General features: G+C 38.3%; 1 protein-coding gene across 2 annotated transcripts; it reads right to left on the bottom strand.

The window, feature by feature from the left end:
• Positions 1 to 252: 252 nt before the first annotated feature.
• On the bottom strand, positions 253 to 14,731 carry thsd1 (thrombospondin, type I, domain containing 1). 2 transcript variants are annotated; one of them, XM_030153299.1, is made up of 8 exons: positions 14,554 to 14,731; positions 13,624 to 13,740; positions 9,445 to 9,839; positions 7,572 to 8,232; positions 6,303 to 6,464; positions 2,755 to 3,163; positions 2,131 to 2,671; positions 253 to 1,038 (listed from the first exon to the last, which is right to left on the bottom strand). In XM_030153299.1, the coding sequence occupies exons 2-8, from the start codon at positions 13,673 to 13,675 to the stop codon at positions 385 to 387; spliced, it is 2,874 nt and encodes a 957-aa protein (XP_030009159.1). In that variant the 5' UTR covers positions 13,676 to 13,740; positions 14,554 to 14,731; the 3' UTR covers positions 253 to 384. The 2 variants fall into 2 exon arrangements, with proteins under 2 accessions (XP_030009159.1, XP_030009160.1); XM_030153300.1 differs by lacking the exon at positions 14,554 to 14,731 and adding an exon at positions 13,860 to 14,064.
• Between the last annotated feature and the right edge of the window lie 2,580 nt (positions 14,732 to 17,311).

Here is a 17,311-nt window from a genome sequence, read left to right as displayed (position 1 = left end):
ATATTCATTATTATCACATATTACCCCTCTATCTCATACTAAATTAAAAAATGATTGGGTTTCCTGGTGTGTCCACACATACCGCAACATGTTTTTTATTCTTCTTTGCTTGTTGTAAGGTACATCAACATCCGTTTTTTTTAATTCACCTAACTCTAATTGCGAAAAAAGGTCTTTCCATTGCAGTTTTGCGTGATATACCATTTGCACTACGCCCAAAAAAACCACCTCTTGCCACCGCAAAAAACTTTTAATCAAAAAATGAGACTTTTGACGAAATTGTCATTTTTCCATTAGGCAAATTTCTATGCTGAAGTTATATTTGCGCAATTTGAGGGTCAATGGAAAAGCGACTATTGTTACGAACACATACACCTTTGTGATCTACTCCGCTACTCCTTCTCCTGCTGAGGATAGATCTAGGTCCAACATCTTCTGCTCTGCTTCACTCAGCCTATAAGGAGAACCGCCGCCGCTACTGCTACAGTCTCCAGACATCGGCAGAGAGTGGCAGCGATTTTTCCTCTGCTCCAATGACGATACACTAAAGGTGGAGCTCCGCTGGCGACCCTTGACCCCAGAGCTAGACTGGGCCTCCTTTAATTTCCGGGCCAGGATGTTTCTCTGGATAGGAGATGGACCGCGACGGTTCCAGTTCTGCTCAGCCCGTTCTGCTCGACCGAGACTCAAGTGATTCCCTCCATGGGAAGGAATCGCAGGCCCCACGGCTGGACCCCCGATCCCTGAGATTCCCTGTCCTCGTGTCTCACATTGCCGGTTTCTTTCCACTACGACATTAAGGTTTGCTTTATTATTTCTTTCAGATGTTGAGATCATGTTTGTGTTGGTGCCTGTATGCCTGATTTCACTGTTTTGATAAGAAGCAGGTGTTTCTGTCCATGGCTTCTTTTGGTCATTTCTCTGGGATCTGGATTTAACCCACTCCGACGCCACAGTCTCTGCAAAAGGAGGACACTGCTGCCTGTCCCTTCCTCCTTTGGTCCAACAGCTGCCTTCTGGGAGGGTACGAGATCCCACCTGTAAAGGATAATACATGATCTGTGTTACACTACATAAAAGGCTTCAATAAACCTTGACAAATATATGTATTAGAACATGTACAGGGTGGGGAAGCAAAATTTACAATGAACATTTAGTTGTTTTTTCTAAGCAGGCACTATGTCAATTGTTTTGAAACCAAACATATATTGATGTCATAATCATACCTAACACTATTATCCATACCTTTTCAGAAACTTTTGCCCATATGAGTAATCAGGAAAGCAAACATCAAAGAGTGTGTGATTTGCTGAATGCACTCGTCACACCAAAGGAGATTTCAAAAATAGTTGGAGTGTCCATAAAGACTGTTTATAATGTAAAGGAAAGAATGACTATGAGCAAAACTATTACGAGAAAGTCTGGAAGATACTATTAAAGAAGAATGGGAGAAGTTGTCACCCGAATATTTGAGGAACACTTGCGCAAGTTTCAGGAAGCGTGTGAAGGCAGTTATTGAGAAAGAAGGAGGACACATAGAATAAAAACATTTTCTATTATGTAGATTTTCTTGTGGCAAATAAATTCTCATGACTTTCAATAAACTAACTGGTCATACACTGTCTTTCAGTCCCTGCCTCAAAATATTGTAAATTTTGCTTCCCCACCCTGTATATGATGTTAAGGAAGTTTTTGCTCTGCTGCTGGTGAATAATGAAATAGAGACTTCTGCCCGTCGACAAGATTTTATTTCTTTGCAAAGAAAGGTCAGTTCTGCACATGAGCAGCGACTGTGAAGAAAAGACCAAGAGCTTCTCACAAGATCCACCTTTTATAGGGTGAATCGCATTTGCAAGTGACACCTCCGGTCTCCTCAAAGGGCCTTTTGACTGAGTGATGAGCCCCAGGTTTTAACAATCAGTCACCTTTTGTTACCTTGTAAGAAAATGTACACACACAGTATAGAAGAGTTTGGGTAAGGATATGGGAAAGTTAGCAGGCAGTGGGAGGTATTTGGGAAAGTTAGCACGCAGTGGGGGAGGGTATTCAGAAAAGGATACGGGAACAAAGAAGGGAATTAGATAAAGAAATGACAATTCCATTACAAATTCAACATCAGAGCTGTATCACCTGGGTCATGCTCCGTTCTCTGAACTGTCTTGAGAGCGCAGAAGCTGGAAGCTGAGGTTTGGTGTCATTAAAACTTGAGGTTCGGCGGAAATTTGGATTCCTGTGGTAGGAGTTTTCACCTCCTACAACTCCTCCTGGTCTGAGACTTGCCAACCCACTCCTCTCTACCATCTCCACCCAGTCTGCAGTGCGGTCACGCCACTTTGTGCTACCTCTACTTGTGTGGCCGGAAACAGGTGGACCCAAGACCACCTCCACTCTGGGACTCAGTCTGTCCGACGTGGTCATAGAAGCTGGCGATGGGAACTCAGAAAAAGGAGCGGCTATGCGAAAATGGTTGTAGTTGGGGTCATCTTGGAGGCCTAACGTTAGTGCAGAATGAGTAAATCCAGTAGGTGAGGAAGTAGGAGAATGGGTAGGAGAAACCGATGTCTCTACCAAAGTGTCATGGACTGGACTTGAAGACACATGGTAGAGCTGTGTTGCCTCCTTTAAGCCCTTCTTCTTCATTTCCTTTAATTGCTGCTGAGCCAAACGGTACCTAGAGAATATTAAAAAAGACAAGTTCGTGATCAAGTGGGTTTGAAAACAGCTTTCTATGTCTGACTAAAGTGAAATACATACCCAAATATGGGTGGAAGCATCTTCTGACCACTGGGAGACAGCCTTTCTGGGTCCTGTGATAGAGGTATAACCATGGTCTGTGTAACAGGCTGACTACCCAGGGGAGGCCTGTCTTTCATACCTGGGCCTCCAGGTGCAGCATGGTTGTCAGACAAACTGGGTCTCTGGAGGCTGTTCCCACAAATGGAGGCCTCGTCTGATAACTTCCTCCCACCGGGGGAATGCATGGAGCCTCTACGAACAGAGCTGCACGGTGGAGCCTGGCAAAACTTTCTCCACACCGTTATAACGACCGTAGCCAAAATCACAGCCAGGCAAAGGGAAATGCCGGCCACGACTACCACATTACCGCCTAAGGGCGCAGAGCCAACTTGCACAGGTGGAAGGGAAGGAGAAGGAGCAGGTAATTCTGGGGAAGAAACAGTAGAGAAATTTAAGGTGTAGAATCTAGTGTAGAAAACAAATAGGAAATATAAAAATCCTGAAAAAAGGCATAAACAAGTGGTTCCAGGCACAACAAACCCCGCCCCTCACACGTATTGTAGCTTATTTTGGCATCGATCCAGCTGATGTTATTATGTCTATGCATGTGCTGATGTCAGCATATCAGTTGCCTCTATATATGTGCCAAGTTTGAAGTAAATTGAAACAAAATTGATGTTTTTATAGACATGTGAATTTTCGCCCATCATAAGTAAATGGGGAAAAAAAAGATTTAAAAGATTGATAAAAAATTTGCACTTTGACCTACTTTTCCCAAAATGTAATCAGATCTATTCTGGGTCACTGGCAACCTATAAACCCAATTTAGTATGAATTCAACTCATAGTTTGGCATTTGAAATTTCGGCCATTGTAAGTAAATGGGGAAAAAAACAATCTACTAAGGACTTTTTTAGAAAAACTGTTTCATGAATTTATACTGTAATCCAGTACTCATTCCTGTTATGATTTTTCTTTTCTTTTTTTTTTAATTAAACCCCCATTTTTCCAGTTAGCTTAGCTCACCATTTGAGGAAAACTTAATTCATTAATCATTTCATACTTGTTTGATCTGTGACACAAATAATAAGTTATTTGTTTTATTAACTAAAATCAGTCATTTCTGCACATAGACAGCTATTTTTTTTATGTAAACTCTTTTATGGAAACAATAAGGGAAGTAGCAATATTATTTAAACATGCTTTTTAAATGAAACATGAATTATGGTAACAAGGCTGTGAAAAAAAATCAAGTTACATATTTTGACCACATTTTAAATGGTAATAACCAGGGGTGGGCAATTAAGTTTCCTATGGGGCCACATGAGAAACTTTGACAGTTGTTAAGGGTCGGATCAATACATTTGCAGCTCTCCTTAATCTCTCTCTCTCTCTCTCTCTCTCTCTCTCTCAATCTCTCTCTCTCTATATCTATCTATCTATCTATCTATCTATCTATATATATATCTATATATCTATATATATATATATATATATATATATATATATATATATATGTATATATATATGTATATATGTATATATACAGGGGTTGGACAAAATAATGGAAAAACCTTCACCTCAAGATGATAATGCCCCAATCCATACAGCTAGAATTGTTAAAGAATGGCATGAGGAACATTCTAATGAAGTTGAGCATCTCGTATGGCCGGCACAGTCCCCAGACCTCAACATTATTGAGCATTTATGGTCAGTTTTAGAGATTCAAGTAAGACGTCGATTTCCACCGCCATCGTCTGTAAAACAGTTGGAGGGTATTCTAACTGAAGAATGGCTTAAAATTCCTTTGGAAACAATTCACAAGTTGTATGAATCAATACCTCGGAGAATTGAGGCTGTAATTGCCGCAAAAGGCGGACCTACACCATATTAAATTATATTTTGTTGATTTTTTTAAGGTGTTTCCATTATTTTGTCCAACCCCTGTATATACACACACACACACACACACATATATGTATATGTATATATATATATATATATATATATACTTTACTATAATACAAAAACAGTAAATGCAACAATAAAATAATAACATGAAAATGTAGAGCACAGAATACAACTATTTAATGAATATTCACAAAAAGACTTTCAAAAATGTGCAAAACCAGCTCCACATTAACTTTACATGAAGAACTATAAATGCATCCAGCTTTGTTTGTTTGCATATCACAGTTCCTTTTCATTTTCTTTACCTCTGACTTCAGAAAAGAAATACTCACAAGTCCATGTTTTGTTAAAAACTCTGCATTCGGAACCAGTCTTTTTTTTTGCTGTTAGCTGACATCTTCATTGGCTCAAACTGACCAACAAACCATTCAGTGCATAAGCCTTATTTAAGTACAGAAATTATGTGTGTGTGTGTGTGGGGGGGGGGATGGTAAATGATCCCCCTCCCTTTCTGATCCGAGGGGACACCGTGGAGAGGGTCAGTGACTTCAGATTCCTGGGTACATACATTTCTCAGGACCTCACATGGGGCAGAAACACCAGTGCCCTTGTGAAAAAAGCACGGCATCGCCTGTACTTTTTAAGGTCACTGAGTAAGGTGAACCTGTCCCAGGAACTGCTGCTGTCCTTCTATAGATGTTCTGTGGAGAGCATCCTTGCCAACAACATCTTAGTGTGGTATAGGAGCAGCTCTCAGGCTGACAAGAAGGCTCTGGAAAGAGTCAGGAAGTCAGCCCAGAGCATCATAGGAGTCCAGCTGTCCTCTCTGTCAGACATCTATAACACCAGGTGTCTGCGCAGGGCCAGAAGCATCACCCTCGACGGTTCACATCCTGGACACAGCCTGTTCTCACTGTTGCCCTCAGGGAGGAGGTACAGGTCCATCCAGGCCTGCACCTCCACATTTAGCAGCCCATTTTATCCAAGTGCAATACGGGTGCTGAATACACTACAATGACAATACCTCACAAAGGACATATACTTAACATAAGTCATAGTGTTCAGCCAGGGTCAAAGTGCAATATATACTTAGCTCTACTGTTTTTTTGTTGTTTTTTTTTTTTTTCTCGGTTGGTGACATGTCTGTTTTTATACTGTATATATATTTACACTTCCTTTCTTCTTTAAACTTTTGCACTACGCATCACCAGAGAGTTGTCACTTACAATTTCGTTGTACATATGTATAATGACAATAAAGGCATTCTATTCTATTCTATTCTATTCTATTCTATTCTATTCTATTCTATTCTATTCTATTCTATTCTAAATTAGCAGATCCTTCAAAAATAAAAGCAGTGGCATTGTATTGGTTACGTCTATTATGATGATATATTGCACTGACTTTTAATTTGCCAATGACCTCATGTGGGCCAGTTAGGGTCAGCTGTCGGGCCACATGTGGCCCCCGGGCCTTACAATGCCCAGGTCTGGTTATAACTATGCATGGTAATAGATTAGTGTTGAAAAAACTTTTTAAAAAAAAATTAAGTTTACTTTGAAAGAGTTTGAACTACCTATTCATGTAGAACTACAGAGCAGAAATGCACAGTGAATATAAATGAAAAAGAAGATACAACAGGGCAAATCAACTGACCGACACAGTCCTCCAGTGAGCAGAGGGATTGCTCTTTGACCATGCCAGTGCACTGCAGCCCTCCTACACCCGAGGGCAGCAAACACTCACGGATTCTTTCTCTCACGCCCTCTCCACAACTCACACTGCACACACTCCAAGGCTGCCACGGACCCCATGATTCTGCAGAAAGAGGAAAAAAAAAAGCAAAAACAACTCACAAAGTCCAGAAAAATTAGTACCATTTCATTCTGACTTGTTACTTGTCCAAATCATTTGCTAACACAGTTCCTTCATAACAACACTGTAATATTCAACTGTTGCTGTGAAACAGCCAAAGGCAAAACAAGGGTTTAAATGTATTTCTGGTCACTTGACACAGATAACACAGGGTTGGAAAGAAGCGAAACAAATCAGACCTTTCTGCACGGAACAGAAACATACACAGCGTTCATATCATATGACATCGGCTGGTTAATGCTGTATTCTTCAAATGGATAAAAAGAAACCGTGTGTGCTTTGACACAGCCACAGGAATAATGTAGAAAGGTCAATTTAGTGAAATATGAGAATGTCACAGTTGCAGATTTTCTTCATGTGTCACAATAACTGAGACACTTGAAAATGATTTTCACTAATCTGGGAAACAGTCTTATCTTTATATACGAGTTAAACATTGTTATTTGTTCTGAATGGCTTATCTGTCTATAGAGTATAGAGGATAAATAATAATTAGCTTTGTAATGTAATTCTCCGTGTATGACTGTTTTTTGGTTTGTCTGTCAGCAGAATTATGCAAAAACTACTGTTACAGCAGATATTCATGAAATTTGATGCAAAGGTAGAGAATGTGCAATGTAGGTGTTCTAGTGTTGCAGTTTGTTATGATGGCTATTTTATAATCTGTGGTTATATACTGTGTTTGCACAAATTCTACAAAATGTGAGAGATGATTTATTTATTATTGCTTTTCTGGGACTGCTGAATGAAAGGCATAAAAAGACAATACAAATACTCTTTCCAGTTGTTAAATGTTTCATTTTCTGTGTAATAATTTCACTGTTTTTAATTGTACAGCTGTTTTTATGTCTTCTTAATCTATTCTTGTATTTTAGTCTATCATTTTGCTTTTCTTATTCTTCTATATGACACTGTTTTTCATTGTACAGCTGCTTTATGTCTTTAATTTATTCTTGTATTTCATTCTTTTATTTTGTTTTTTTCCCCTGTAAGTCACTTTGGAAAAAAGCGTCTGCCAAATGCATAAATGTAAATGTAAATAAACCTCACCTGAACTCCTATGAACAACCAAACAAGTCTGTGCTGGACTTGGGGAGCGACTGAAGTTGAAAACAAACCGAAAGCAATATTTATTCCTTCCGGGGTAAAATACAGAACAGTTAAATTCTGTCTCATTTTCTCCCTGAGTCAGCCAGTTGAATGCCAGTGGAGGAGAAGAAGGTTCCTCTGATCCAAACCCCATCAGTGCCGTTCCTCCTGTCCCCATCCCAGAAGAAACCGCTACACCCCTTCCAACCCCGGTATCCTTATAGAGCAATACTTTTCCATTTATGTGAGCACACGGTGGAGTTGTGAGTTTAACAGTCATTGTCCCTTCACATCCACTCCTGTAAGCATTCGCATTTTCCACTGACAGTTTATAAGAGAAGATGCGAGACAAGTACAGAGGGCCTGAGCTTTTCACTTCTTGAGCTGTATGAGGGGACCTCAGAGCCACTCGTATGAAGTCTCTTTCTGTGAAGGGAAATGCACAGGGCAGCTCAAGAGTCTGGGAACGGAGGGGTTTGATTGGATGTCGTGTGCGGGTTCGGACCTTGTCGATGTTGTTTCGTCCAATCTGGTTATACTCCATGAAGCTAACCTCTAGAAAGAGAGCAGAATCTAGGCCGCTAGAGCAAGCCTGGAAGTGCTCATTGGTAGATATTCCAACCTGGTGAGAGAGAGAGAGAGAGAGAGAGAGAGAGAGAGAGAGAGAGAGAGAGAGATTGTCATCAGTCTGCAGCACAATAATGTTTAACCCTTTCATGCATAGTGGTCACTACAATTAACAGCTATTCTACAGCTGTTCTCTTATATATTCATGGATTTTATTGTTTCAGTTCCATATCAGCCAACACAGTGGACACCTATGCATCATCCCATACACTGCAATTCATACCATTACTGTAACTTTGCTGTTCTTGATAGCAGTAACATGTTTGAGTGTAAATCAATTGTTTGTTATTGTTAATAGCCTGTAATTAACCATTTTTCTTAAACATAAAGTTTTTTTGTTTTTTTTTTGCATATTATCTCCATAAAGTGAGTAATAACTAATATTAGAGTATGTTAAAATGTGACAAAACACCAGATTAGCAGCATTAAAAAAAATTTTTTCATAGTTTTCACTCAGTATATCAGTAAATATATGTTTCTTTTTACTTCAAAAATTAAATGCATATGAATAAATGAATGAATGTTTTTATTATTGTGTCTTGCATAAAAAACATGCCCAGCCATTACATGGGCTTATAAGACACCAAAAATACAAACCAAAAATCGAACACCAGACAATAGGCACAATAGATACGAACAAAACAAAATACTGACCTATTTAAACAAACACATCTGCCGCTTTTTCCAGGCTTTACAAACAAATAATGCTAATTTATATACATTAGAACTAAACAACCATTTCATCTTGTCATCATCAGTGCTCCAGAACAAATCAGGATTTTGGATAAACATATCATCAAACAAGATGCATATGTCCAGCTGAGTGGACATTTTTGCAACTCCATGAAAAATAGGTTCATAAAAAATTTCAGTCGCGTTGTTTTTTTCATGCCTAAAGAGGAATAAAAACACTCAATACACACACAATATCTTGATTAGGGTCAAAACACGGTATTCAAAATCTCTCTGACAGGACATTTTACAGACAATTTGACCCACATTTTTACTTTTAAATTCATTTTTGTTTTAGTTGGACCATAAGGGATTATCCAAAACTAGGAGCTACTTTATATTGAAATAAATGTTGGAATGGCAATCAATTAAAGTTCGCTCTCTGATGGGAGATTACTGTTTGGATCCATTAAGGTTCTCATAATTCATGTATGAAAGGGTTAATGTTCAAAGTCTGGGATCTCAATTGTCTTACCTGAAAGGACCCAGAGTGGTTTCCAGCCCTCTCCACAGCAATATGAAAAGTTGGCCATTGCACCTGCAGTTCTGAACTCCACCACTGGGTGATGCTCTGCACACCACCACTGTTTGTCCCATTAACAGGAGGAACAGTGGTGATGCTGGTCTGCCTCAGCAGGAACCGGAACGTTCCAGCATAGAGGAAGCAAGAACAGTTGAACTCCACCCTGCCTGTCGATAGGTCATTAGAAAGAATCCTGGTGAGAAGGGTGGAGTTGGTTCCCGTGTTAACCAGAGAGAGGCTCCTCTGAAGGATGGTACTGTTGTTGGGTTTCACACTGAAGTCCACAAACACACTGGCGTTGCTAAGGGCGATGTAAAAGGAGGGCCAGATGCTGAGCCCTGCAAAAGCTACAGGAAAGGATGCACAGAAGTGAGACAGGGCAGGCAGGGCATTGGACAAATCACACACACTCCCATGGAATATCATAGACTTCTAAGTCTGTCTCTTGTAAAAAAAGAAGGGGATGAGGTGTATGTAGGGTGCAAGTTTGTATAAGTATGTGTGTGTGTAGAAAAATATGTGTGTTCTAAGCATGTGTGCATTTCTATTGTGTTTATGTGTGAGTGTATATACAGATGTTTTATTTGTGTTCATCATTGTGAACATGGGTAATTGTATATTTTTATGTGTGGATGTATATACAGGTGGGGAAATATTTATATGGTTATTATTTATAGATGGGTATGTTTGTGTTTTGTAATACTTTGTAAAACTCCTTCAATTAAATAAAGGTTATATATATATTTAAAAAAAAAAGACAGGGCAGAGAGAAGGATTTATGTCAAAATGTACAGGGTGGGGAAGCAAAATTTACAATATTTTGAGGCAGGCATTGAAAGACAGTGTGTGACCAGTTAGTTTATTGAAAGTCATGAGAATTTATTTGCCACAAGAAAATTTACATAATAGAAAATGTTTTTATTCTATGTATCCTCCTTCTTTCTCAATAACTGCCTTCACACGCTTCCTGAAACTTGTGCAAGTGTTCCTCAAATATTTGGGTGACAACTTCTCCCATTCTTCTTTCATAGTCACTTTAAGAAAGTCGACATTGCTGTGTGATGTTCTATTGGTAGCATGTTCTAAAACGCCCCAAATAGCATAATCCAGAGGGTTTAGATCTGGGCTAGAAGGCGGCCATAAACATGATTCCCAAAAATTGCTAAAGTTGGATTTGTTGCTGTTGTCAACAAGTGTTTTGGTGTTCTTGTGTAAGATTTTAACTTCAAATCATATTTTACTGCATTTCTAACGGTCTTGTTGTCTACCTCAAGCTCAACTGCCATTTTTCTCATGGATTTGGTTGGATCCTTTAGGATTTTGGATTTGAGAGCTTTAATAAAAGCTTTGGTACGTTTTTTGTTGCTTCCTCCACTTCCAGACTTTCTCGTAATAGTTTTGCTCATAGTCATTCTCTTCTTTACATTATAAACAGTCTTTATGGACACTCCAACTAATTTTGAAATCTCCTTTGGTGTGACGAGTGCATTCAGCAAATCACACACTCTTTGACGTTTGCTTTCCTGATTACTCATATGGGCAAAAGTTTCTGAAAAGGTATGGATAATAGTGTTAGGTATGATTATGACATCAATATATGTTTGGTTTCAAAACAATTGACGTAAACAACTAAATGTTCATTGTAAATTTTGCTTCCCCACCCTGTATATTTTTATGTGTGGATGTATATACAGGTGGGGAAATATGTATATGGTTATTATGTATAGATGGGTATGTTTGTGTTTTGTAATACTTTGTAAAACTCCTTCAATTAAATAAAGGTTATATTAAAAAAAAAAGACAGGGCAGAGAGAAGGATTTATGTCAAAATGTATATAATGGTAACAGTTCTGTGTGTGTTCAGTTTATTTCAAATCAGTCAGTTTACTCACAAAAAAAAGGTTAAAATAGAACAATGTAAGATACAAAGCATATTTATGAAATACAACACCCAGATAGGTTATTCAGAGGCTGAAAGTAAAGGCCCAGACCCCACTTAAATAACATTAAAATACATGGTTACACATTCAGTACTTGTGCGTTTCAAGTAAAAAATATGATGATATGATTGATGTATTGAAATAATTAACTGAAAAATAAATGAGGAGAACCAGATGCATCAGTTTTAACAAATCTGTGGAAAGTTATTTATGTTTTGGACGAGACTTTGGCATTTATACAGTAGATGGACTGAAAGGGGTCATATTTTGCTAAACCCACTTTTATTAGTCTTTGGTTAATTTATTTGTGTTTTTGGACCCTACTAGTTCGAAAAGTTTGAATTTGAACCCTCCAGGTGCTGCAAAGCTATCTATATATTCATTCCAGCAAAAATCGAGTGGATTTTTACAACCTGTTTCAATTCCTTCTTAATTTGTTCCGTTTTATAACTAGTTATGTCACAACATTTGCACATGTAAGGTCCAGACTTCCGACAAACATTTCTCCAAGTACGACATAATTGTTTGTCAGCAGCAGCGGTTGTAGTCGAATACTGAAAATATGTCCAAACTTCGAGCCGATTGCCTAAAATGTTCAGTTGTTGGTTGTATTAACGAACACAAGTGGCTGAACGGGACAGAAAGCACGGTCAACAACCTGGAGGGGGTGGGGTCATGTGCATTTAAAGGGCCAGCGCTCAAAACCACCTTTCTGGTGTCGTTACTCAGAAATAGGGTTGAAGATGGACCTGTGGAGTTGAATTAATGAAGAATTCAGACCCAAGCATAGCACTTACAGTTTATGTAGACCACAGGGAAATGTTTTAAAATGCATAATTCTATTTAAAAAAAATAAAATATCACTCCTTTAAATACCATTAAAATACACTGTTAAACATTCAGTCCTTGTGAATTTCATATAAAAATGTATTGAAATTATCATCTGAAAAATAAACAAGAAGAACCAGATGCATCATTTTAGTAAATCTGTGAAAAGTTATTTATGTTTTGGACAAGACTTTGGCATAAATAGATGGACTTAAGTAAGAATTATCGTTTATCCCTTCTAACCACTGAGTTTAGCCATTATTCAGGAAAAAAAAAAATCTGTCTTGCTGTGTAGTATAGGTTTTGACAACATAATTGTTCACAACACCAAAATTCCATGTACAATTCAATTACAATAAATTATATTTACTGATATTTTTCAGCTCAAAGTGATACTTGAACATTAAATTATGCAGATTAGTATAATTTCAGTGACCACTCTGCCACAAATGATTCATTCACATTAAACTAAAATCATCTCAGACCCTATAACACAGGCATTGTGCATCCATTAAAACAACTGAAACGACATGCATTAACATTAAGAACTTTTTTCAAACACACAAGAAGTAAAGTTGGACAACGTAAGGAAGCACCCAGATAGCAAAATCATTATGGCTTAAATCTGGCCCAAAACTGGCATGCCATTTGGCAAAGTTCTGGGCAGATGTATGGGCCCTAAATGGCCCAAAATAGGCAAGCCAAAATCAAACCAGAAGGTAGCCAAAATTCACCCAAAACTAATTGTGGACTTCCAACATATAGCCATAATTGTCCCAGAAAAGCCCCAAATCCCCATAATCCAGCCAAAAAGTAGTCAAAACATGCCATACCATCCCTATACTTGATCCGGCTCTTTACCCAGTCTTTTGGTTCACCAGACATATGCCATAACTCAGCCATATATTGCTGGTGCCTCCATATCTATTATGGATAACCTTAATCATACCACAGTTAAGCCTAAAGGTTTTCATAATGCCAAAAAAAAGCCAAAAATGCCAAATGTATGCCATAATACTGCCAAAATATGTGCTATCTGGACAGTTAGTTGTTGACGTCTTAGCTGCACCTATGACTATATAAAAATGTAGTAATTACATCCTCACAAAGAAACTATTGAAAACAAATAGATGTGGGGAGAGGAAGACAGCGGCCTCTACTACCGAGTTCCGCTCCCCACCTTTCGGTCAGCTTCCTTTTCTGATTTGAATACAGGCGCATAATCATGTACAGATCTAAAAAAAAACCAGATTACATCATATTAAAGTTTACATGTACATTTTGCATCACAAGCTGTAATGTCCTACAAGTTTTTTCAGTCATAGAGTTAGTTTATTCAGGTGACAGGTTTGGTGACACTCACCATATCCCATGAGCACCAGCAGGAAAAGCAACAGCAAAACAGCCTGTGGCATTCCGATGTTTGTACCTCTGTATTCTGCTATAACGCATGACCTTCCTCTTCTGCCATCCTTGACCTCTGCAAAACAGTGAAAGATAAAAATAAAATCACAGTTATTAAAAAAAAGAAATAAAGAAAGAACAAAATGAGCAAGGAGGAAGGTTTATGATGACAAAGGAGAAGCTGGAGCTGCTTACATTCATGTGAGGTATGAAAAACAGGAAAGCTAAAGCTGCGGCTGTGTGAATTTTCTGGATTTACAATGGCGTCTTCCTCTTCCTTCCATCTTCACAATGGGTATGCAGAACGGACGTCACCACACAAGTGTAGTAGCTCCAGGAGGTCTTTACCCATGACAAATATTCATGAGGGAGTGCCAGATTGGTGTTGTTTTCCAGTAAAGGTTTGCATTGGTTGAGTTTGTGCAGAATAGAGTTTATTGTTTAACACAACACCATCCCAATGGGCCTCTTTCACTATATAAAAATATATATTTTATGGAAATTTGGGATTTTATGCAATCAAATATTAGATTTTGCATTTAGTCTATCCAAACTTGAACTTGGTTGTGCTTTCCAGTAGCATTACATAATTGGATCACTCATCATATAATTGGATCATGAAGTGGACTCATGACCATAGAATCAAAACTAAAAGAAAAAAGATGCTTTATCATCTGTTTGGACTCAAATCTGGGATCAGCTGGAGGAAATGATCATTTATATCACCCGTTTTAAAGTCTGTCAAATCTATGTGAAACTTCTGAGGTATTCTCAAATGTGAAATGTTTAATTTCCATTCATTTTAAGCTGAATCTAAAAGTTCCTAGTTTCTCAGACAACCATCCCACTCTTCTTTCTATCTCTGGAAAATAAAAGTCGATGTACTCACCCTTCTGTCAACTCTGCACAGCATTCCCCCACTCCACCTTTTCCACTAAACACCCGCAGTAACGACGACCGTGAAATAACAGAGTGGATGATCCACGGCGGTGACAGTCCGTGGGATCGGTGTGACGGACGTAGAGTGAGCCACGGGAGCGCGCCGCGCTGTGGAAGACGCGTGGACGTGCATTGTGGGGAATGTAGGATTCCTCAGTGCAGCCGTGGGATTCTTTATTGCAAAGAGTAAAGATGTCTGCACACCAGGGGCGGATCTACAAGGGGACAGAGAGGGGTAACTGATGGGACCCCCCCCCATGGAGCTAAAGTTTTACTTTTAGTGGAATTTATAGTTTTATTATAAATATTCAGGAAAGCATAGCCATAATCTTCCCTGTTTGAACTGTTTTTATCTGTCCTACTTGCTTTCTGCTTAACTTCCCTTTTAATGACCTCCACCAGGAGGTATTGTGATCACATTGCTTTGTTTGTTTGTTTGTAACTTTACAGGAAAACTATTACAACCATCTTTACCAAATTTTACCCACAGATAGGCCTAGGCCCTTTGACGAACCCATTAAATTTTGGGCCAAGTAGGCCAAAGTTCAAGGTCACAGCAAGGTCACAAAATCTAAAATTTTCCTGCCTCTCATCATTGAGCAATTTTCGAAAATTCATTAGAAAAAAAATCAAAACGACTCTGATCAGCCTCCAATTTGATACACCCGTAGCTTATAACAATATCTTGTATCTGGCACAAAATTGTTCACACCCACTGTGGAATGTGGACACTGTGGACATTTCAATTTAACACTGAAAATCCCATTTACGACACATTTTTCATTTACGTGTTTCTATCTGGTTTATTTATGTTTCTGTGTGGTTTACTGCTGGCTGGCTGGTTTATATATGTTTCTGTCTGGTTACCTCCACCAAGGAGGTTATGTTTTTGCCAGGGTTTTTTGTTGGTTAGTTAGTAAGCAAAAAGTTATGGACGGATTTTCATGAAATTTTCAGGAAATGTTGATACTGGCACAAGGAGCAAATGATTAAATTTTGGTGTTGATCGGGGGGCAGGGGGGCAGATATGTCTTGGCGGAGGTCTGTGCTCTCCAAATGCTTTTGTAGTTGTATTTATTTTACCCTGCTTGTAGCACTTTGAGGTTTGTAGCTAAAAATGTAAAGTGCATTATAAATACAATTTCTTATTATTAATACTTTAATTTCCAAAGAGATACACGTTTTGTTTGGATACAGATCTTGTGCATATATATCTGACAATACCTAATAATATATCATATAAATATAATATTTTTGTGGATCTTTTGTTGAGTATATGGGAATTTTGCCACCTCATGTCAAATTTAATAGATCTGCCATTTTGTCACTATTGTAACTTTACTTTTCTCGTATGTCAGTACGGGTGTGTATGTATGTGTATGCGAGGATGACAAGTGAGGTTAATTATAAGAGATCTAAGAGACTTGATTTTTCATATATAATGCTGATAGGAAGCTAAAGGATAGACTGTTGTGCGGAGAAGGGGTGCGATTAAATAAGTTACACTTCCTCCCACTCCTTTTCGGATGTACAAATGAAGTCGTACTTTGCTTTTATGTATAAGTTTGTTCGTTTTTTTTTTCCCATGATTTCTTACTGTTTTATTTCTAAGGACTAAGTAAGATTACTTTGTTTGTTGTATATTCAAAATAAACTAAAATTAAAAAAAGAAAAAAGAAAAAAAAGAAAAAACAAAACTGTCGATTTCCTCAAAAACAATTTGACATTTTAATCATGAAAAAAAAGCTAAATGGTTTTATTAGGATATCAGAGTGTAAGTATGTTTACTTTCAAAAGTAGGGGTCAGACTACAACAGAAAAAAACAACTGAGGATTGCACCAATGAAATATTCCAGGCAGTTTAAGCAGTAGACCACATTATGTATTGGAATTATTCAGAAAGGTTCAGTTTGCTCAGGCACCTGGGCCATCAAAGAGCTTTTCCAAAATTGCCTGAGGAAAGTGACTACAGAGATAAACTGAGATGAAAGAAAGGGGATGTAAAATTATTGTATTTTAACAGAAACTTACAACACAATTATAAAAAGAATAAGCAAAACAGGATTATACACCTTTACAGGCTGCCACAATGCAGGGTAGCAATTATAGCATTGTACAGTCGGCAGTCAGGTGGTAAAGTGCAGGACTATTCTTCTCACACAATCAGATTACCTGTCCCTCCATGAGTTGACTGACAAGTTATTCTTTCATAATCCCCTGAAGAAAACAAATATAACTGAGACTTGAACTGATGACACGCAACCATTCAGGATACGGATTCTAATAAAGTGCACCATTGAGTAACTCAGTCCATCTCAACATGCAGGAACAAGACCTATTTTGTAGAAATGCTCGACCAAAAGTTCAATGTCGTGCATGAATCTGTAATTATTGCGATTGGACCTGTATCAGTTCAGTCTCACAGATTTCCTGAACCAATTGGGTCCATCTACTACTAATAAGCGAACCACATGGCAGCCTAATCTAATCAGCTGCAGAGCTCTGTGGACATTCGTTTTCCATTGGGACAGAGCCAGCAAAAAACAGGAAGCACTTTCTGAGATGAAACACCGTTTAGCCCTCAGCTGCATTCACAACGTGAACAAAGAACCTTGCTATTCTGTGTTAAAAGCCTCAGGGGACACTGAGATTAAAAAAAAAAGAAGATTAACCCTTAACATTTCGACATGTAGCTTCTTAAACCAGGT

Source organism: Sphaeramia orbicularis, chromosome 14 (assembly GCF_902148855.1).
Source record: "Sphaeramia orbicularis chromosome 14, fSphaOr1.1, whole genome shotgun sequence".
In the NCBI taxonomy this organism is placed as follows: Eukaryota; Metazoa; Chordata; class Actinopteri; order Kurtiformes; family Apogonidae; genus Sphaeramia; species Sphaeramia orbicularis.
The sequence above is the reverse complement of the archived record's forward strand: the minus strand, read 5'-3'. Positions and strand labels throughout refer to the sequence as shown.